Consider the following 22,240-nt stretch of genomic DNA (forward strand, 5'->3'; position numbering starts at 1 on the left):
CTGACTTTTTTCACATAAGTAAGTTATTTTACGCGGTTCGGCCGATAGCCTTTGAACAGTAAAGGTTGTGTCGACCCAAGGTTAGGAGAACCACATTGATTTGGATATGGTAAGAGACGGTTAGAATCATGTAAATATCTATTTTAGATGCTAGCCAATCGTTTTTGGATCTAGCTTTTTTTCGTCGGTATGTACTTCCGGGTGAATGATGCATTTATCAACAACCCTGTCCGATGGTGTTTGTTTCACCTTTTTAGTGTTTGTTTCACTTTGCTTCGATCTCATAAAGGGCCTCCCCAGCGACATTTTGATTTTTTTTATGACACTAAAGCTACAGTTCCAGAATCGAAAAGTTTCGGCTTAAACTTAATCGAAATAATTTACATACATTGTAAATACAAAAAAAATGCTCAGAATTTTGTGGCTAATTTTGTAAACATCACATAATAGTTGTTACATAAATTTAGTTATAATTGTGATGTTTTAATTGGTAAAATTTCTTGAGTTTGGTATTATTGACTGTGACATTCGACCAGAATGGCCAAAATACAATTTATGCAGAATTCGAATTTTGAGCAGTAAGCCTTCCGAGTTGATGATTTCGAAGGATTAGCGACGTTATTGGAACGTTTAGTCAAACGGTGAGGGCTAGAATATTCTAGTATTTTAAATTTTCAAAAAATTCGAATGATGACGTCACATTTCTGAGAAATGCTGAAACGGCCATTTTAACAAAAAAGCGAGTAAAAAACAGAACAACTTTATCTGCGATTGCGAACAGTACGAAAATCGAGATTGGAGAACGACAACGAACTACAGAATAGCAGAGAACGTTCCGAGTTGCAACTATTGTGCTGCTACAATAGTTGCAAGGCCGTTGCGAACAACGGTGAAGGGTAAAAGCCAGCCCTCCGAGTTAGTGTGAACCTGAGGTTAAGGAGCTTGATTCACTGGATTCAAGAATCCGGAAGGGTTTCGGGACTGGAACTTTTAGCCTTTTATATAAACTTTTAGCTTCTTGTCATGTCCTGAATTGAATTTAATTAACAACTGGATTCGTTTTGATAAGGATGAGAAGCTAGGAGTTGGGGGAAAGGGTTGATCCATCTTCGATGGAGATGATGATTTTTATCTACTGAACAAAAACAATAGTAATATGATAGGTAGTAGCCCTGTTTTTAGGAGTGACCTCGTGGTCTGGGGATACAGAGACCCAGCCATGAGCTCACTAATTTCGCATGTAATTCAGTTAATTTGAGCGTTCTGGTCGAAGCCGGAGAACAGTAACGTTTTTGTCAGCCTGATGTAAGAAAGACCACCGAAAAGTACTGGCTTGGTAGAGACGGTGAAAAACATGCAAAGCTCTGTTTAGACGCTAGCCAGTCGTCTTAAGACTTAGTTTTGTTATCCGTCGATATGTATCTTCCGGGCGAATGTTACATGTATGTTTTTATGGCGCTCCTGGGTGTTATTCTTTCGTAACATCATGACCGGCGGAACCATTAACGAGCACTCCGCGCCGAGCGGATGCTCACATTAACGCCCTTAAAGGGCCTAAACTGCCGGGGCGGAAGGGTAGTTCGGAACGCGGAAGCCCTCCGAAGCCCTCCGAATAGTTTTTTAACCTAGTTAAGACCGAAAATTCATGAACCAGGAAGGGTGGGGGGAATCGCGAACCCCTCGTCCCCTGAGTGGTTTGTGACCAAAAACATTTAAAGATATAAGTAAAACCAAACAAAAAGTAGTATAGTACCCAAGAAAAACAAAAAACATAAAAAATTACCGAAAAAACCAAAAACAGTAAAAAAGTAGAAAATCAGTAGAAATCATCCCCCCAGACAAGATGTGATTCAACCCCCCCGTTTGTTGTTGATAGATATATTGTTGTTACAGGCATTTATATCAGTCAGGATCGTTACGATCAATTTTGAGGCCCGTTTGTGAGGCTTGTACTGTAGGGTTATTTGAGCATTTAAGCACGTTAATGATAAATTGCGCTCAATCCGGAAGGGTCAGCTGATTTGCGCTCAATTCGGAAGGGTCTTGGGTGAAGACCGATCCGGCAAGCAGTTCAAGGAGCAACAAGAAGGGGCTCAACGACAACAACAATCGACTGTTGGGTATCGTTAACAAGTTTTGTATCCCTTTTGGTACAAAAAGTAAGATAGTAATCTGTGGGGGGCTCGACAGTGCTGCACTGTAGTGACCCTTCACCGAACTGCGAATATCCGAGTTAAGCACCTTAATTCGGATAATAAACAAACCCGGAGGGGTATAGTATTACTAATATTATTATTCATATAGCCTATATTAATAGTCATATATCGTTTTTCAGTGAAAAACAACGAAAACAGACCGGTTTTTAAGGTCAAAATAGCGATATTTTGATCCCCCCACAAGTCGCGATTTTTGAGATATCGATATTTTTTGAAACGGAAAAAAGCGGTAAGTTAGTGTGTTACATCGTAACTGCACTACTGTAATAAGTAGAACCGGTTAACTTTAGTTCGGAAGTGGTCGGAACTAGTTTGGTACCAAAAACCAAATTTTCCCAATTTTTGATAGTAAGAAACACTAAAAATTTAGAAAATTTTTTGAAATTTTTGAGGTAAGACAGTAAAAATAGTTGTTCGGACAACGTCCACTAGTGAATCTATAAGTCTTAAAATCCGCTACCCGAAAGCCTTCCGGGTTGCAGAGAAATCGAACATAACGTGTTTGATTTGGTGGATTCATCAATCCGGAGGGGTCCAGGTAGCATAGTTTTTCGCAAATTTTTTCTACAATAGCGTTTTAGATCGGATCTTTTGCATTGAACTAGAAGAGTATAGGCCTTCTGAGCTCGGATCAATAATTTTTAGGTCGAAAGGACCAGATTTGCGGAAAAAGTTAGGCGGAACCTATAAGAGAGAAAATTTTTTGAGTTCGGAAAAAAGACGTTTTGGTTAATAACTTTGGAACTACTGATCATATCGAGTTGATCTTGGTACCAATAGATCAGAAATTAGCTGAGCTTACTAATAGGATCAGAAATTTTTCGGAAAAGCGAGCGAAAAAATTTTTTGAGATTGTTTTTAGCAAATTACACATATCCGGAGGGGTACACTCTTCACGTTTTATAAATTTTTCTGAAAAACCCTTATACCTCTACCAAAAGTTGATAGCGATTGAACTAAGTAACTTAGGACAGTTCTAGACAAAGAGGGAGGGCTGAAGGCACAAGACAACCATAATACGGTCGAAATTAGGCAAGTGATAAGACCCTTCACCGTTAGTGTGAATTGTCAAATAAGTGCCTTAACTTCAACCCGGAGGGGTCTAGGAAAGGAACCTATACCCTTCCCAGTTAATTCAAACAGCATAAAAGCAACGCAGAACGTATCCGAAGGGGTATAAGCTGAAATTAAGAAAACTACGGAAAGCTACTTTGACAGAGCTAAGGGCTCCGAATCCGGAGGGGTCTACTTTCCACAAAACCGGAGGGGTCCAAATCCGGAGGGGTCTACTATTAACTAACTCGGAGGGGTCCAAATCCGGAGGGGTCTACTATTAACCAACTTGGAGGGGTACAAACCCGGAGGGGTCCATATTCTGACAGTCCGGAAGGGTCCTATTTGTGCCAATCCGGAGGGGTATTATTTTATTAAGGACTTAGGTAAACGAAAGAAAGACTAAAAAGCGAGAGGTATTAGGTTATTAATACACAGGCTGGATATCAGTGACTGCACTGGTAACTTGCCTCTCAAAAAGAACCAGACTAATACAAAACAGGTCCGAACTCGGATATTCGCGACACTAAGTCTAAATTAAAAAGAGCGTGACTCATTGGTGTGGATTGAAACATAATACGTTTTTGGGAAAAGTGAGTGCCCTGAGGATTTTAGTAGGTCTAGCTCGGGCAGTCCGAAGGCAGATAGGTAACACAATACTCGGTGGGTGCAATAGACGCCCACTTGAGCGAATAACTGCCTTCAAAGTTTTGTCTGTTTGGTGCAGCACCAAGCAGGGAAAGCTTTTTCTTTAAAAGACAGGTTCGACTATTGTACTGCGACCGACTAAGAGTACAAGACATATACGTTTTTTTTATATATACATTCATATTGTGTCAATATATATTTTTTGTTTTTTGATTTTAAATCAACCTAAACCGTGCTTGATTGGGTAGTGAGTACACTATCTTTTAAATTGACTGATAACATCATATTGTGCTAGTTTCCAGATCTTTGGACCGATAATCGGCTAGTGTGAATAAATTTTATACAAACTGTACTCTGACAACATACAGGGTTTCGTGGTCACTATTTAATAGAATCTGGTGAAATTTATTGTGTTGTGTCATTATTATTGTTAATAAAACTATAAGGTCTCTAGCAATTGAGTCAGGAGTAGGCATAGGAAAGTGACAAATAAAGAATGAGTTTAGACAAGTCAAGGATACCAAAACGAGGTAATAGCTCTAGGAAATTCATACCTGAAAAGCAAAGAAAAACGATGACCGATCCTTTTGTGGATTGGATCAAGCGAACCCGGTCCGATAAAGAGGGGACGGTTTCAGGCAGAATGGTTGAAACGAGAAGTCAGAAGACCTCAGAAGAGCAAAGAGAACTGTTAGAAGTGGAGGTCAATACGGACCATACCATGAACGACAACCAGGGAGTAAATGGACTGGAAGGGAGAGGCAGAAGGCTGGCGAGTGAATCTACTCCGGTAGAACAAGGCCATGATTTTGCCACTTCCACCGGGACGTTGGATCGAGAGGAGATGTCGGAACTGTCCGACATCTCAACTGAAGTAACGGCAACTAGAAGATCTCCGACAGACAACACTATGATGGCAAGCGGAACTGGAAAACAAACAACCTCATCATCGTTCTCAGAAAGAATGAAGAACACCTTCGGAAACATCTTTCCATTCAGCATGGGAGGGGGAGCAGGAAACGATGGGGAGTCCCAGGAGGAAGAGGATGAAGAGGAGCAAGGGGACTTTGGGTCTCAAGTCAGTCTCAATAGTTCGATCCAGGAGAGTGAGGCACACGTCGGAAGAGAGACTGGAACCATGGATAAGTTTGGTGTAGTGACAACGATAAGTAAGGAGGCAAACACACCGGGCCAGTCAAAGGACTTCGCGATTAGGACAAGTTCGGAGCCACAACCTGAAGAGAGTAGAACCAGAGGGCTCGGCAATGCGTTAATGGATCCTGAAATAAATAATGAAAAGACGTTGAAGCACAGAGTCAAGGCCCGGATCTCGACAAGCACGAAGTTACCTGGCTCCGACAGGGTTACACCGCCACTAGTGACGCCATTCGTGGATAACGGGGCAGCACTAGAAGAAGCCTTAAACAACATAGTGGGCAGTTTAGGAGAACAAAATGAACAGATGTCGATAAGGATGAGTGAACTAGAAAGAGCAGTTCACATTGAAAGAGAAAGTCTGCGGGAAGAAATAAACCGCAACAGACAAGAAGTTGACAGAAGCGAAAAACGCTTGAAAGAAAGAACGGACGAACATATGACGAGGAACTTGTCGCGAATGACAAGAGAGGCGGAACAGAGGGAGTTACGCTTAAGAGCCGACATGGAGAAGTTAAGAATTCAGCAAGAGCAGTCTCTTGGGTCTCTTGACACAAAGATAGACGCGATGATGGAGAGGCGAACGCAGGCTATCATGGATAGGTTGGACGGGCTACTAAGCAGCAAGAGTGGACCAAAAGAAGGAGAGCCGAACTCGGGAGGTCCCAGCAGGGAACCGAGGGTGAACTTCAATGAACATCAAAGGAGGAGGACAAATGGATCCACTAGAGGCAGGGGCAGTTCATCAGGCTATGCCACAAGGGGTAATACAGCATGGGGCCCGAACAGTAGAGCAAGTTCAACGGGGACCAGACAAACCTCGAACGAACGACCAACGCAAAGCACACATGCGACCGGGAGAAGCGATTCTGGCAACATGGGGCATACAAGCCCGAGGAGGAGTCACATGGGCCAAGCGGGAAACGCTCATGGTGATTCGGATTGCAGGGATGCACCGCACACAGAGCCTTCGACAAGGCGTGAGGACACTCAGGCGGGACACTCAAGGGATGCTACCGCAATGGCCACAGCATTTGAACCCCTGAACAGGTCTTTGGAGACATTCCTGACGCGGTTATCTAGAACCAATGAACGCAGTGAAAAGTCCAGAAGAGTCTTTAAGAAGCCAAGATGCTACAAGGACGAATCTGATGGCTGTATTGATACCTGGATAGAGGTAATGAAGCTGCATTTCGAGGAAGAGGACTTGTCGGAGAGACAGGAATGCAGCGCGCTCACCAGCTCATGGCTAAGAAACAGTATCAACGTGACACTGCTGAGAAAATCTTCGAAATCTTGTTAAACCGTTTCGGATCAGGGGTGCAGGGGCACCAGGCGATGATGCGCTTCGAGAAACGGAGGCAACGAGAGGATGAAACAATAGACAAGTTTCTCGATGATTTGGAAATGCTGAGAAGACGCAGCCAACCGGATGAGTCAAACCGAAGGATGAACCTGGCCGTAGCCTCAAAATTCATCGATGGTGTGAAAAATGATGAACTTCGTACGATGCTAGCAACGCATTACACACCACTATCAACTAATGCGCCAACACCGGAGGAGTTGAGGCTCAAATCAAAAGAGTATCTTTTGTTGAAACCTCCTTCGAGATCTGGATATTACAAGAACAATTATGGCAATTTTAACAACGGACCAGCAAACCAAGGGAACAATTGGTACAAACCGAGGGATGATATGGACAAGAGACGTTCTTGTGCTAATTGCAGTTCAACAGACCATCATGTGTCAGCATGCCCAGCTTACAAACAAGGCATGAAAGCAATAGGCTTTAGCCTCGAGGACGAAGATGCGTCAGAGTTGGATCATGAGGATTTCATGAGAGGAGTAATTGCGAAATTTGGCCCGAGGTGTTTCTTTTGTAACTTGGAAGGTCATTTTAAATCAGATTGTCCGCAATTCTGGGATGCAGTGGCAGACATCAAGCATCCAAGGCATGAAGAAGCTTTGTCAGGAGTGAAAGCAAGCAAGGCTCGACTTTTGAGCGAAGCAGAGGCACGCAGGAAGGACAAACCTCAAGAGCTGGCGGCAAAGAAAATGCAAGCAGTAACAGAAGAAGCACGTGAACCGGAACCAGCAACTGCGGCCGATGACTTCAAGATCGATTATAAGGCAGCCGCAAAGGATGCTCTAAATAGAGTACAGCAGGAATTGGTGACGAAAGAGATCGAACAAAAAGTGAAACTTGAACTGGAAAATGAAAAGCTTCAGGAGCAACTGAATACCTTCGAGGCAATGGAGTTCGAGGAGACGAAAACACCAAGCAGTTTAGATATGAAACTTAAAGTGATCTCCGGTAAGAGGTTCGGCATGGCGCCGCAGGGAAAGAAGATACAGTCGATAATCTCAGTGGCTGGACACCAGGTAATAAGAAATTTGAGTGAACCATCAGAGTTCACTTTAATGCATTTGGACACATATGCAGATTATCTGAGGCAGGTGGAGCCACGCACTGAGTCGAGAGCTGTGCGAGCACTACTAACGACGGGTGGCCCTCGCATGAAGAAACTTCATGGACATTACTTGGAGGTCTATGGTCCGTATCAAATAATGCTGAACGTGGATGGAATCAGCATCTACACCAGGACTTACATAACAACAGATGATGACCAAATGGGGCAGATCTATTTGGGTGAAGAGGAACTCAAAGTCCGCAGGATAGGCCATGACGCCATGATGGAACAAGACGCGGTACATATTGGATATGAAGCAGATGTGACAGCACACCTGCTTGACACCAACGGAACAAAAATCGGAGTCACAGGGCTTCTGGACACAGGCGCGGTGGTGAGTGTGATGCCGATAAAAACCTGGGAGAGAATGGGCTTCACGCGGGAAGATTTGATTCCTACGAATCTCCGACTAGCCGCTGCAAATCGAGGAGCTATCTACGTAGCCGGAAGAACACCGGTGACGGTCCTTCACATGGGAGGACGGAACCTTTGGATGAGCTTCCTGGTGGTAGAGAATCTGGACGACGCCGACCAATTCATCTTGGGCAGAGATTTTGTCAGGAATTTTGACGTGATGATTGACTTGAACAACGGTCTAATACGGATTAGAAACCCGGACCGAAAGTATGTTAAGAGACCAATTAATAGGATAATAACAGATGAAAATAAGGTACCAGTTTTTTTGGATAGAAAAGTAAAATTACAACCAGGACAAGCTGTAGTAGCAATTTTTAGAATGAGAAATTTGAATTCGTTAAGTGATAGTAAACAGGTTTGCTTAGTACCGAATCCAAATAGTCAGAGTTCGGTGATTTTAGGCCGGAGCTTCTCGGTAACGCGAAACGGACTGTGTGTCAGTGTGTTGTTGAACACACTGGACACCACGGTTTCAATCCAGCGTGGAAAGAAGCTTGGTTACGCATTGCCGATGAGGACCGACTATGAAGAGACACAAAACTTGAAGAAATATAGTGTGAAAGACTGTCCTTATCATGCCAATAAAGATAAAATTTTAAAGAGGATTGATGAATTAAAATCTATTCGTAAATTGTTTTCAATGAAATCTGAAACGGACGACGGCTTATCAAGCTGCTCGAATTTTCCGGAACGCCCCTCGTCATATGAACTAGATTCTGACAAACCGGTTTTGCCAGAAATAGAACATTTAAAAGGAAAAATAGGGGAGGGAGATTTTGAAAAATTGCGGGACCTCCTAGATCGGAACGCCGAAGTATTTTCAAAACATAAGGCGGACATCGGTTGCTGTAATTTCGTCGAACACGAAATCGAACTAGAAGAGGGCGCCGTTCCCCATAGGGAAGGCGCAAGGCGAATGACGCCACATAAATCGGAAGCGTGCCGAGCGGAAATAGAAATGTTGCTTGAATACGACATGATAGAACCCTCGAAATCACCATGGGCTTGCGGAGTAGTAATGGCGAAAAAGAAAGGGGGGCAGCTTAGATTTTGTTGCGACTTTCGTTACTTGAACGCGGTAACGATTAAAGATGCGTACCCGATACCGCGAATAGACGAGAGCCTATCCAAACTTGGTGATGCAAAGTTCTTCACCACATTGGACTTGGGTTCTGCCTTCTGGCAGGTTCCTCTGCGAAAAAAGGACAGGGAGAAAACCGGATTCGCGTGCGAATTGGGGTTGTACCAGTGGAAGAGGATGCCCTTCGGCTTGTGCAATGCAACAGCAACCTTTCAAAGGCTGATGGCTCAGGCTTTGACAGGAGTGACCAAAAAGTACGGGAATCTCTTGATGTGCTACGTGGATGACGTAGTCATAGCGACACCAACCCTGGAGGATCACATTGATCGACTCGATGAGGTCTTCGGATGTATGAAAAGAGCAGGCTTGAAATGCAAACCATCGAAATGTGAAATCCTTAGGGATTCGATCAAGTACCTGGGAAGAATGGTGGACAGGCATGGTGTGAGGCCAGATCCAGAAGCAGTAGAGGCTGTGCTGACATGGAAAGCTCCTAGAACGGACACACAGCTCATGAGCTTCCTAGGGTTTGCCAATTACTACCGAGAATTCATAAAAGGATACGCGGACAAGGTGTACCCGATGCAGAAGCTGATGCGCAACAAAGGGAAAAAGTTCGAATGGAACGATGAGGCACAAGTTGCTTTCGAGAACATAAAGCGGGAACTGTGCGAAGCGCCAGTGCTGGGCATGCCTACAGAAAAGGGCATGTATGTTCTTGACACAGACGCATCGGTGGTGGCCATCTCAGGAATATTGCATCAAGAGCAAGAATGGAACGGAAGAACAGTCCTCCGTCCCATTGCATACGGCAGCAAAGTCTTGAGTGACACAGAGATGAAATATGGCGCACCAAAAGCAGAAATGTTTGCAGTAGTTACCTTCGTGGAGAAGTACCGTGCATACTTGGGGAGCGCTCCCTTCAAGTTACGCGTGGACAACAGAGCGTTACCCTGGTTGAATACCTACTCGATGGATCAGAGTTATATTGGTAGATGGATAGTAAGACTGGATGGCTACCATATGATAATCGAACACAGGATGCGTGATAAACATCAGAATGCTGACAGTCTCAGCAAGAAAACTGAGTTCTATGAAAGATTGGAGCAGAAGCAGGCCAATCAGGCGGAAGTAAAGGAGGGATTCTCGTTTCTGGACAAAGAAACTTATGAAGCGCTTCCCTTAACGAGATGGTTGGATAAGTCTGGACATCCAATTCCGGGGCATCCTGAGTTACCTGTAGAGAAAGCAGCCGAGATAAAGATCCTGTCAAGGGAGGACCCGGTCCCCTTGGATTTGTTGCTGCGCTCGAACCTGGTCCAGCAAGAACTCTCTCGCATGAATATAAACAGCCTCTCATTATTGGATAAAACGGTGCAAGTCACACCACAAGTGATGCGGATACTGGGTGGATTGTTAGAAAGAGAAGTGACCAGAGATGACCCCGAGTGGACAGCAGCAGTGGCATCGCTAACAGTCAGTGAGAAAGTGAAGATCATGCCGTCCAGACAACAGCACGAAGAGAACAAGAGGGATAGTAGGACAATAGTTCAGCAACTAGTATCCTCAATACCCCAAGAGATTTTAACCAGTACTTCTTACGGACGGAAAGAACAGGGGAGCAGCAAGCGAAAGAAAACCGTCACCTTTGTAGACCGGGAAAAAGAGGGTGAAGAGGTAGAACAAAATCTGCTGCAAGACTATTTGTCCGGGGAGAAGGATGAGGAAAAAAACCAGCGATCACAAGATCAACACCCGGGACAAGGAAATTTGTCCGGGGAGTCTGAGATAAACGAGGAAATTCCTGATGAGAAACAGGACCGAGAGAACAAGGTTTTGTCCGGGGAGTTCAGATGGATGCGAAGAAAGCACAGACATGATCTGGAGGAGCGTGCAGTCTACAGCACAACCTCTTCGACAGATGATGATTCCAGAAACTCAGGAATGGACACCTATTCAGACAGGAACTCGAGTTCAGGATCCGAGCTGTCAGAACTGGCGATACACACGCTACTAGTGGAAACTCGGGCGAGAGACCTGGACAGAGAGGTGTACCAGGATCCTGACAGTGATCGCTACCTAATACCAAGCGAAAGAGTCCTTGACAACGCAGCGGATGACTTAGAAACGATAGCGGTATCGAAACGTTCGATAAGCCTGTTGCCGCAGAAAGAGGTAGTCAGGACTGATCTTCAGCCGTTTCAACAAGAAACACAACCGTTGGCGAAGATTTGGTGCGTTAAGATGGAAGAAGACACACATCAGCCCAACGAGCTGAGCAGTCAGATGAGAGTCATGAAGACGTACTTGAAGGCGAGATACAGACTCTCGGACCTTCTAAGGGCGCAGAGAAATGATCGCATGACAAGCAACCTAAAAAGGTGGATAGAAAACGGTGCACCTGACAAAGGTGACCTGGAAGAAGACAGCTATAGGATCCTGAGACAATACTTCATGCAGAAGGAGGGGAGATTATATCTGAACAAGGACGGGATCGTGGCTTGCAGGAGAAGAGAAGAAGACAGGGTCTTATACAAATATAACGCGATAGTGTTGCCGCAACTCTATCAGACAGAACTATTATTCAGGTCGCATGATCAGATGGGCCATCAAGGGATCGACAAAGTGTATCAGAGGATCCTGAAGCGCTTTGAGTGGCCTGGGATGAAAAAGGCATGCGAGAAATGGGTGACAGCATGTCTGTCATGCCAACAGGTCAAGGATCCTAGGAAGTTGCGATTTCCTTTACAATCAATTGAGTCGTCTGAATTCAACGAGGTGGTGCAGATAGATCACCAGAAGATATGCATGACAGACAGCGGTTACAACCAAGTCTTGGTCATGATAGATCACTTCACGAAGTATGCAGAGGCCGTGCCCTGCATAACTGCCTCGGCGGAAGAGACATGCGACCACCTGATCAATACGTGGATAGCAAGACACGGATGTCCAATGACGTTTCAATCGGACAATGGAACGGCTTTCGTAGGCGAGCTTACGAAAGAGCTTATGAGACGCTCACAGGTCGCTCAAGCTCACTCCACGACATACCACCCTCAGACGAATGGCTTAGTGGAAAGACAGAATAGGACGTTAGTGTCGATGCTGAGGGTATATTGTTCCAGGTACATGACCGATTGGGACAGATACCTTCCACAGGTGATGGGAGCTTATAATAGCACGCAACACTCCACCACTGGAGTCAGTCCACACATGATGCTGACGGGACACGAGAAGTCTTTACCCTTGACATTCTTCTACCCAGAATATGAGGGAAAGAAAACATCCCCACAGGTCTACGTGAGGGATGTGATCAGACGCCAACAGGAGTTGAACGACTTGTGTAGACGAAACACTCAGCAGGCACAGGCAAGGCAGAGGAAAAGATTCGACAAGAAAGCAGCTGGTGCAAAGGCTTACTCGGTGGGAGACTACGTATGGGTATTTCAGAACGTTATACCACCGAAAGGGACGAAAAAGCTTCTGAAGAAGTGGAGGGGACCCTTCATGATTACAGAGGTGCACCAAGAGGGACGCTTTTATAGACTGAGTACTGGCCGAGCCGCCCACTACGAGAACATCAAGCCACACAATCCATCGACAGAAGACTGGTGTATACCTGCAGACATGGAAGAAGGGGATTATCTAATGATGGATCCTGCTTGTGAGGTCAATGAAAAAGGCACCAGGGAGAAGAACGATGGAAACGAAGTCGTAGAGGAAGGTACGGATACACCATTGGACCTGGATCCAAACGAACAGATCGAAGCGGACGATGAAACCTTGCCCTACGCAGAGGAAGATTGGCAGGATTCCGAACAGACAGAGGTTCCCAAGAACATGGAACCAGATCTTCCGTTCACGATGCAGACTCGTCAGAAAGACGGGACGAGAATAAGAAAGAAATACAATCCTTACGGTGACGACTTTGTAGTGGATAGGATAGATCTAAAGAAAATAGTGGAGGAAGTAGTGGGTTTAGAGGAAATAACCGTGTCACAGGACATTGACATAGTCGATGATCACAACGATGAGTGGGTTGACGACTGGTCGAAACCCGAGGTGGAGTTCGACGATGAGCAACAGCAGTCAAATGAACAAGACCTGACGAACCTGCGTGTCTTAGAGTGGCTGAACGAAATGACATCAGACCCTGAAAAGACCAGCGTTACGATTCAAGACGTAGATCGCGAAAGCGCGAAATACATTAAGACCGAACGAGATGATCCTTCCTGGGCTGCCCAGGAAGGACAACTTCTCATTCCAGCTTCTAATCTTGACTTAATACCCGGTATGCGATCGACGGGGACGCCGATGGATATTTTTGTCCGGGGAGTGGGGGTAGGACTTACCCACACTGAAAACTTGATAATAAAAAAATTGAGAATAGCAAGAGAAACAGGAAACTTAGAAGCAGAAACAGGCGAAGAACCTAAGAAACCTGACATAGGCAGGGTAGTTGAGTCATATTTTAACTTACCAAATGAATATTCAAGTAACATAGTACTAACAGATAGTGATTTCATACTCACAAACAGAACATGTGCGATAGCAATCACCGCAGACATGAGTTTTAGGACGGCGCTAGCGGCAGATTTTAAGAGGGAATACAAAAACGTGGAATTCCTTTGGAAGCAAAGACCAGGGATAGGGGGCGTAGCAGCCTTACCCCCGGTGGTGTCGCAGATACCGGGAAAGTACTTATGCTTCTTGGTAACGAGGGCGACAGAGAAGCAGCACGTGGACCCAGAAAACCTAGTCTTGTCTTTGACGAGGCTGAGGGACTTCCTTGTGGAAATGGACGTGAAGGAGCTTTCGCTTCCAGTGTACGATCCAAATAGAGGAAGACTGCATCCTCGGGAATTGTACGCGCTTGTACACGTGATATTCTCTGATACGAACATACAAGTGTATCTACATAAGAAATATTACTTAAGTATAGGCTGAGTGATGAGCGAGAGGGTGTTAGGCCAAAGACCAAGTTGCATGTAATATGTGACATGTGTGTTATGTTATGTTATGTTATGTGTTAGGTTATTAAGATCATGGGTAAGTAAGCGTTAGTGACCATGAACAACTAAATGACGATTTTGGGAATAGATCCAAAGTTTGGATTGTCCAATCTTAGGTCGAATTCCAAAATTTTAGAAACCAATTGATTTTAATAAATTTTAGGATAAATATCTTTTTATCTGAACTGTCTTTAAGTAAATTTTAACGATATATATTAAGGTGAAACTGACAGGTGTGACAGTCGTGATTCCTTTTCTAGATCCTGATTGATCATTTAATTGCTCACTTGAGTCAAAACTTGAAATCGAAATCAAATCAAACTTGGAAAAAACAGTATGGACAATTTCAACCTGGATGAATTGATGCACCTGGCGGAAAATGCCGGAGAAAAGACAGCTGAGTTCGTGAACAGAATGTGTCAGATTACTCTGGAAACCTTCTGGACCCAGGAAGTGAAAGGACAGGAGGGATTTGAAAGGACAGACAGCATGCTAGAAGGGTTGGGAGCCGGATGGACCGCGTCCTTCTTGGCAAAAGTCTACCCGAAAGTCTCGCACTACTTGATAAAGGAATTCCTCCAAGCGGTAGTGAAAGTATCGATAGTGGAATTAATAGCCCTGTTTGTGACATTTGGAGCGGAGAATTTCGTGAAAGGACCGGTGATACTGCTTACGGATGGAATACAGAACCTGCGACTAGATGGACTTCTGACATTGACCGCAATAACCCACGGAAACTTGGGAGGACTGATGAAACTGGCACGTTGTCCAGAGCAGATGAAAGAGAGAGTGAGGAATCTGGATATGAAGAAATCCACAGACTCGTGGAACAAAATAAGAGACCTGAGACACACTCTTATCCAGTATCTCTTGCAGCAAAATCGCTTTGGAACCGGAGAAGACGAAACAATTGATAGAGAGGAAGATGTTAGACGACATGTTGGAGGCATGCCGCTATTAACAGATCTGAGCTTGGCTATGAGGACCGATCCCTTGGCGCTGATCAGAGGAGTCACGGAGTTTGTGACAGTGATCTATGGACCAGCAGTCACCTTTGCGTTCCCTGACGTTAAAGTGGAAGCATATAGGAGGTCGGTGTTGCACTTGAACCTCATATCGGCAGTGGACGGTAGTACACTGAACTGGTGTGAGCAGCACGCATTGCGAGAGCTCATGAGTGAAGATCTGTTATTTGCGAAAATATCGGAGCCAGAGATGACAGTCATCAATTTTGACGATCACTTCTGTGACCGCATGGGAGAAGTAGAAAGAGGGCACATCGAGGTGTTTCCAAAGCTTTGGAATCTGAGGCCCTATGACAAAACGAATGGCGAAATGACCAGAGTGCCTCGTCTCACAGCAGCGTATCACAAGGTGAGAGAAGAGACGAAGGACTGGGGCGATTACAAGAAGCTACCCGAAGCAATCCCTGAATTCCCTCTGATAAGAAGGATGTTGCTCGGAGCAGTCTCCGTAGTACAAACTCCTAGGTTGAGAGCATTCGAAACCAATGAAAGGAGAGTAGGGAATTTCTCGGCGACGATGGATCCATACTTCGTGGGGAGAAATGCCGCCGTGTTACAGTACACACGATTTGCGTACACGGATCAAGCGACGAGAAGGCGAATAAGCAACGCTGCTACTCCCAAGCCTGAAGGATTTGATGAGGAATGGAGGGGACTAGGCTTAGCTCCAATGAGGATGAGAGGCAGGACTGAGTTGCCTGAAGCCTCAGTAATCCTGACCAGTGTGAGAAAAGAGATGAAAGCTGCGGGAGTATTGCAGACGAGAATTTTCCTAGCACCCTTCGGCTGCGAAGAAATCAAAGTGGTCCATGGAGAAGAGGAAGATAAATCAGCCGGTACATTGCTCATACCGAGATTCCAGGAAGAAGCTGACAATGACAAACAAGGACCATCGAACTCGAATAGGGACAAGTCAGAAGGAGATGACGGACAGGGTGGAAACCGTCAGACTGAAGAACCCATGCAACAAGATCAAGCTGGTGGGGAGGACGACAGGGCATCGACAGGAGGAACATCCAGCCTGGATTTCAATATCTTCAGTGATCTTGAGAAAATGCGGACACGTTGGAAACGACTGAGCCAGCGGATGAAGGCATCTCGACACTGGAACCTCCGTCAGCCTTTGAGGAGATGAAACGGAATTTGCCGGAGAGCAGCTCTCCTGGCAATACAAGAAATAACGATCAGAGAATCCTCATGGAATCACCTCGGAGGAGAAGAATAGAGGCCTCAGCCAGAGTACCTTTCTTGGGAACGCTACCCGAAGAAGAATGGGAAGTACATCACCGAGACCACGAGAGTAGGACGGGATGTAAGCTGGACAGAGTGGCGTTCATGGAAGAAGTCTGGACTGTGATTCAGAGCTATGGGACCCAGTCCATTCTCAAAACAGGTCTCAATCAACCCTTGATGAGAGATGTACTTGACAAGCTTGATGAGTGTGAAGGGAGACTGAGTGAGTTATTGATCGACTCAGCCACTGATGAGAGTGAAGCGAATTCTCCCATCAAGATGACACCGCAGGACAATGAAGGAGAGGTGGTGTACCTGTCAAGGACCAGGAGAGGAACGATGCGATCGAAAATGGTGATTGATAAAATCAATGCGATGAAAATGAAGTTAGGCAGCAGAGTAATGCCGAGGAGGATTGGAAAGACGAAAGTGGATTCGGAAATATCGATGAAAGCTGTAACTCAGCGAAAAGAAAACGAGTCGAGGAAGTCATGGATTTGGGGCAAGGTGATTATCAATTGTCTGGCACAGATAGAATATTAACTGATATAGCGATGGTGCCACCCATTCTCATGGCGGGGATAAAGTCAACCGGTTATAAATCCAAAAGGAGTGACCGCACTCTGACTAGAGCAACTTTAGAAATGGAAATACTCAGTCAATGTGGAGAGAGTAAAATGAGGGACTTCAAACCATCTCCCATGAATCATGGAAAAGGGAGTGTTGCAGGACAACTGACACCAGTGGAATACAACCGACTAACAGTGTCGGAGACAGTGTCGATAGATGAACCCACCGGTGGATACATGGAGATGTTGGAATACCGGAACTCGGCTAGAGGGTATGTAATGGCCCTGGAAGACGAAAAAGCCATGGAGGGTTATCTGGAAATGATGTTGCAAGGCACCACCCTCAAGCAGAAGGCGTATGGAACTTTGGCGTCGTCTGACGTAGAGGCGGAGACGATCGAGCAGTTAGTGAGACTTCCATGGAAAGCAGTAGTATTGAGGTATTTCGAAGAAGAAATGAGGACTACGCCAAGAATACATGCTCTCGTGGCAGTACCTTACGTAAGGACAGAATTACAACTCAGGCTCGCCTGGTGCATGATGGGACTGACTCGCGAAGAATATGATTCGGAAGAAAGGAAGAGATCAAAGGAGGAAAAAGTTTTCCTTATGACGAATCTGAGGGATCTGATAGTCCAGGAGGGAGCAGCAGTAGCGTGTGCAAAGCGGAGAGACGCTCTCTGTTTCATTCGATTCCTGATAGAGCAGATCTCAGTACCTGCATTAAGCACTTGTGTTAAAATGTTGAAGGAAGGCGATGAGCGAACGAAAGCCATGTTCTTACTAGCAATGCTGGATATGCAGCAAAGTAAACCGATGAGGGTGAACATGAAAGAACCTGAAGAATTGGAACCCATGAAAAAGATAGACGAGATCAGGAGATTCTCAAACAAGGAGTTGAGGCTCACTAAAGAATCTATGGGAGCATTGCCGAAATCCAGTGAATACTGTGGACCGATCAAGAAGAAGTCATATAGCTATGTATCCGGGATCATAGGGATAGCGTACAATCCTTTCCTGAGTGAAGACATACGTGATTGCTTCTTTGATTATGAGCAGGCGGAGTTACTAAGATTCTGGACGTCCAGAATTGTGACGACTAAGAGCGTTAACAATCCACAGGCCAAATTGGGATTGGTCTTGGAAGAAGAGGTGACTGCACCTTCAGTACCAAAATCCGACAAGAGAGTGGAATTTGGGTTGGGATTCTCAGATGAATTACTGAGAACGAGCTTGATGGCAGTGTGGGAATTGATGAAGCCATCATGGTGTCCTAGTCCCAACGCTGACTCAATATTACGGGCGACACAAGACATACAGAGGGAACTGAATGCGGACTGTAACCTGCGTGACCTCAACATCATATATAATGTGATGATAACAGCCTCTAAGAGCAACGGAGAAGATAGAGTGGAGTTGCCTGGCTGGGGACCAGAAGACTGGGTCAAACCTGGTAGCTGTCTGGCGGAAGTCTGTGGACTAGAGGGTCACGTTTGTGGAAGTCTAGACTGTGTGAAAACCCTGGAGAAACAACACAAGCAGTTGACAGTATTGTTTGGAAATGTAGTGATGAAAGCAAGAACGGAAACGGAACTGATAGCAGATTGCCATGGAGGAACCGATGTGAATCTAGTGACTGCACTAGGGTTCTACAGCATGTTTGGGTCTTTAGAGTCACTATTGAATCTAGAACAGAAACATGAGATGGTCACAGCCATCAGCGTAGAAGTATTCCCAGGAGTTCTGCAGACTGAGCAGAAGTATATAGGAAAATGGAGGGAAGCAATCGAAACGGAGATGAACATCAGACACAGCGAAACTTATTGTAGACCATCAGGAGCACGATATTTGGTGGGTTCAACGTTGGCCCCAATGTGCAAGAGCAGATACCCTGTGCATTTCGTGGCTGTGGACGTGAAGAGTACAAGAACGATCGTGGATCAAGCTTTCTCAGTGCCAAAGTGCGTGAGATTGGCGAGAATGTCTGAAAAGTCTTACGAGTTACTATGTAAGATGTTCTCAGCAGTCCCAGAGAGAACCAAAGAGGAGTTGGAGTCAATACTAGGAAAGAAGTTCATGGGATATGTGAGCGGGAACTTCAGTGACTTTGAAAAACAGAAACAGAGAGGATCAACTGTCACAGATTACAATGCAGTAGATGAGAATGATGAAATCCACCGAGTGATGATGGTAGTGGAACCATTGCTGGAAGCTTCAGGAAAACGCAATTGGAGGAGCGTCATGTTGACACATGACGAGTTTCCTTGCCACTGCTTGCTGCAGACCTGGTGGTATCCCAAGCGTAGTAATTTGGTGTTGATCTGGGACTCTGGAGAGTTGCTCTCCATGGGTTTACCAGATTCATCACAGCCCATAACAATAGTGATAGTGGGAGTTATGATGGCGATACGATGGCTGGAAGCTCATGTGAGAGAAAATAATAGACAGGAGGCACCGACGAGAGAACAATTGCAGAAATTAGATTGTCTAAAAGATTTAGATCTTTTTGAGACAATGTGCAAAGTTCTAAACATTCCGATGGAAGTGAAGAAGATATGGGCAAGAAAACGATTGATGCCATGGTTCAGAGCTAACATGACTGCATGGTTGTACGAGTATGCGAAAAAGCATATGTCGAAACATGGCAGAGTGTACAGTGAATATCAGCTGGACATTGGGGCAGGAGCTTTCAAGCGAGCTTTCGTGACCCATCGGAATGCAGTGACCACCGCTGTGAAAAGAATTTCCAGGACGAGCGAGCGTAGTGGAAATGAGAAGGCAGAGATGCTGAAAGAAGATTTGGAGAGAAACGTGACGTTGTGTCTCCACAACAGCTTCTGTAGAAACAGAGAATCAAACGTGGATCCCCTACCTTGCTGTAAACAGAGGGTGGAAGAGCAGAAGTGTTGGAGGACGGCTTCCAACAGCGTCAGGATAGTCAATGACGTGCTACAAGACACGGAAACCGAGAGTGCGGAGTCAGTGTCACAGGAAGAGGAAATGGAGCATTGACGAATGGTCGAGAAAACAAGAGGCAGCAAGAAAGAAAATTAGAAGAATTCAGAAGTTTTAGAACTTCTAAACGACGAAAAAAGAAGAGAACAAAGGGATGACGAAGAAACGTTAAAATTCAGAATTGTTTTATGTGTGTGAAAAACTCAAGTGAGAAACCAAGCAACCAAGTTGTAATTGAAAACTGAAACATTTAGTTGAGTTTGGAAATTGTTGCATTTATAAATTTGCATTTTGGTTTTAGTTGAAGTGGCTTTAGAGACACTCACTTATTATTTATTTAGAAAGGCTTGAGGGAAGAGTATATTTAAATATTCCAGCCTGCATGATTGTTTTTAATTACTTAGGAAGACTGATCACTTTGTGGTGACATGAAAAACTTGAGTAACTTCTTGAGAAGGGAGGTTGTTGCATTGTTCTTTCTAACCACAAGGTCTCTTGGTTTTAATATTCAGGACAATAAACAAGCAAGATTTCCGAAGGGAAGGAGCATGGTAGGATAATTTTAGCTTGTTGGTTGGCAGGACTGTCCTGCAAGCCAACACCTTTTAAATCTAGGAGAAAAAGTTTCAATCGGGACATTGACACTGGAAGTCAGAAAATATGTTTTATCTTAAGTCATATCCTCAATGTGCAGATTAATGAAAGAATTTGAAGGCTATAGTGATGTAGTATGATGCCATTTATATTCTGCAGTGAGTCGATGTGACGTAGATAAAAGTAATTTCGTGCATTTTGTAAATTCTGTTCGATGACACTGTAACCATTTAGAACATTGCGCGATTCAATGAGGACATTGACCGGACTGTCCGGGGAGTATGTGACATTCGACCAGAATGGCCAAAATACAATTTATGCAGAATTCGAATTTTGAGCAGTAAGCCTTCCGAGTTGATGATTTCGAAGGATTAGCGACGTTATTGGAACGTTTAGCCAAACGGTGAGGGCTAGAATATTCTAGTATTTTAAATTTTCAAAAAATTCGAATGATGACGTCACATTTCTGAGAAATGCTGAAACGGCCATTTTAACAAAAAAGCGAGTAAAAAACAGAACAACTTTATCTGCGATTGCGAACAGTACGAAAATCGAGATTGGAGAACGACAACGAACTACAGAATAGCAGAGAACGTTCCGAGTCGCAACTATTGTGCTGCTACAATAGTTGCAAGGCCGTTGCGAACAACGGTGAAGGGTAAAAGCCAGCCCTCCGAGTTAGTGTGAACCTGAGGTTAAGGAGCTTGATTCACTGGATTCAAGAATCCGGAAGGGTTTCGGGACTGGAACTTTTAGCCTTTTATATAAACTTTTAGCTTCTTGTCATGTCCTGAATTGAATTTAATTAACAACTGGATTCGTTTTGATAAGGATGAGAAGCTAGGAGTTGGGGGAAAGGGTTGATCCATCTTCGATGGAGATGATGATTTTTATCTACTGAACAAAAACAATAGTAATATGATAGGTAGTAGCCCTGTTTTTAGGAGTGACCTCGTGGTCTGGGGATACAGAGACCCAGCCATGAGCTCACTAATTTCGCATGTAATTCAGTTAATTTGAGCGTTCTGGTCGAAGCCGGAGAACAGTAACGTTTTTGTCAGCCTGATGTAAGAAAGACCACCGAAAAGTACTGGCTTGGTAGAGACGGTGAAAAACATGCAAAGCTCTGTTTAGACGCTAGCCAGTCGTCTTAAGACTTAGTTTTGTTATCCGTCGATATGTATCTTCCGGGCGAATGTTACAGACGTGGATGACAGTGTTCAGGATCTTTGATCATTTTAAACATTTAAGTGTAGAATTTCAAAACCTGACGATGCACAAAAATGTGCGAAAACTTGTGTGATTTTACAATTTGAATGCTTACTCAAATTATAATTAAAGCTTATGAGTATTTGAGAACACGTATTATTTTATTTGGTTAGTCAGAAAGTACATTATCAATGTTCACAGTAATGTTGATTTTAATCATAGTCATGCTATTTTCTATCGGAAGTGGTGCCAAGCTCAGCTTCGCCTACGTTTTTATTAAAGAGCTAAGTAATTGTTTTCAGGCCTGAAATGGATTCAACTCACATCGAGCTTCTCGAACAGTTTGTTCGATTGCTCAAGGGAAATCCTTCTCTTATCCACGATGATAAACTTCAATTTTTCAAAGACTACCTAATAAGGTTTTTACTCTTTAGTAGTTTTGTTTAGTTTCAAGTTACCAGAAAATGAAACTCATGATTTTATTTTAGTATTGGAGCTAAAATTTCACCCAAACCTGAAACTAACGGAGCTGATGCTTCGGTGAGGACTTCGTTCAATTTATTCCATATTTTTACTTTTTGTCAAATTTATAAAAAAATATT

The 22,240-nt window shown here is 44.4% G+C and overlaps 1 protein-coding gene across 1 annotated transcript in view; it reads left to right on the forward strand.

The window, feature by feature from the left end:
• The window catches only part of LOC134842867 (hsc70-interacting protein-like), a 92,434-nt gene that overhangs the window by 66,057 nt on the left and 4,137 nt on the right, over positions 1–22,240 (forward strand). Inside the window, exons 2-3 of the mRNA XM_063859371.1 lie at positions 21,939–22,057; positions 22,127–22,178. Coding sequence (XP_063715441.1) covers positions 21,948–22,057; positions 22,127–22,178 — 162 coding nt within the window. The 5' untranslated portion in view covers positions 21,939–21,947. The remainder of the gene's footprint in view (positions 1–21,938; positions 22,058–22,126; positions 22,179–22,240) is intronic.

The sequence above is a fragment of the Symsagittifera roscoffensis genome, chromosome 3 (genome assembly GCF_963678635.1).
Source record: "Symsagittifera roscoffensis chromosome 3, txSymRosc1.1, whole genome shotgun sequence".
Taxonomy (NCBI): Eukaryota; Metazoa; Xenacoelomorpha; order Acoela; family Convolutidae; genus Symsagittifera; species Symsagittifera roscoffensis.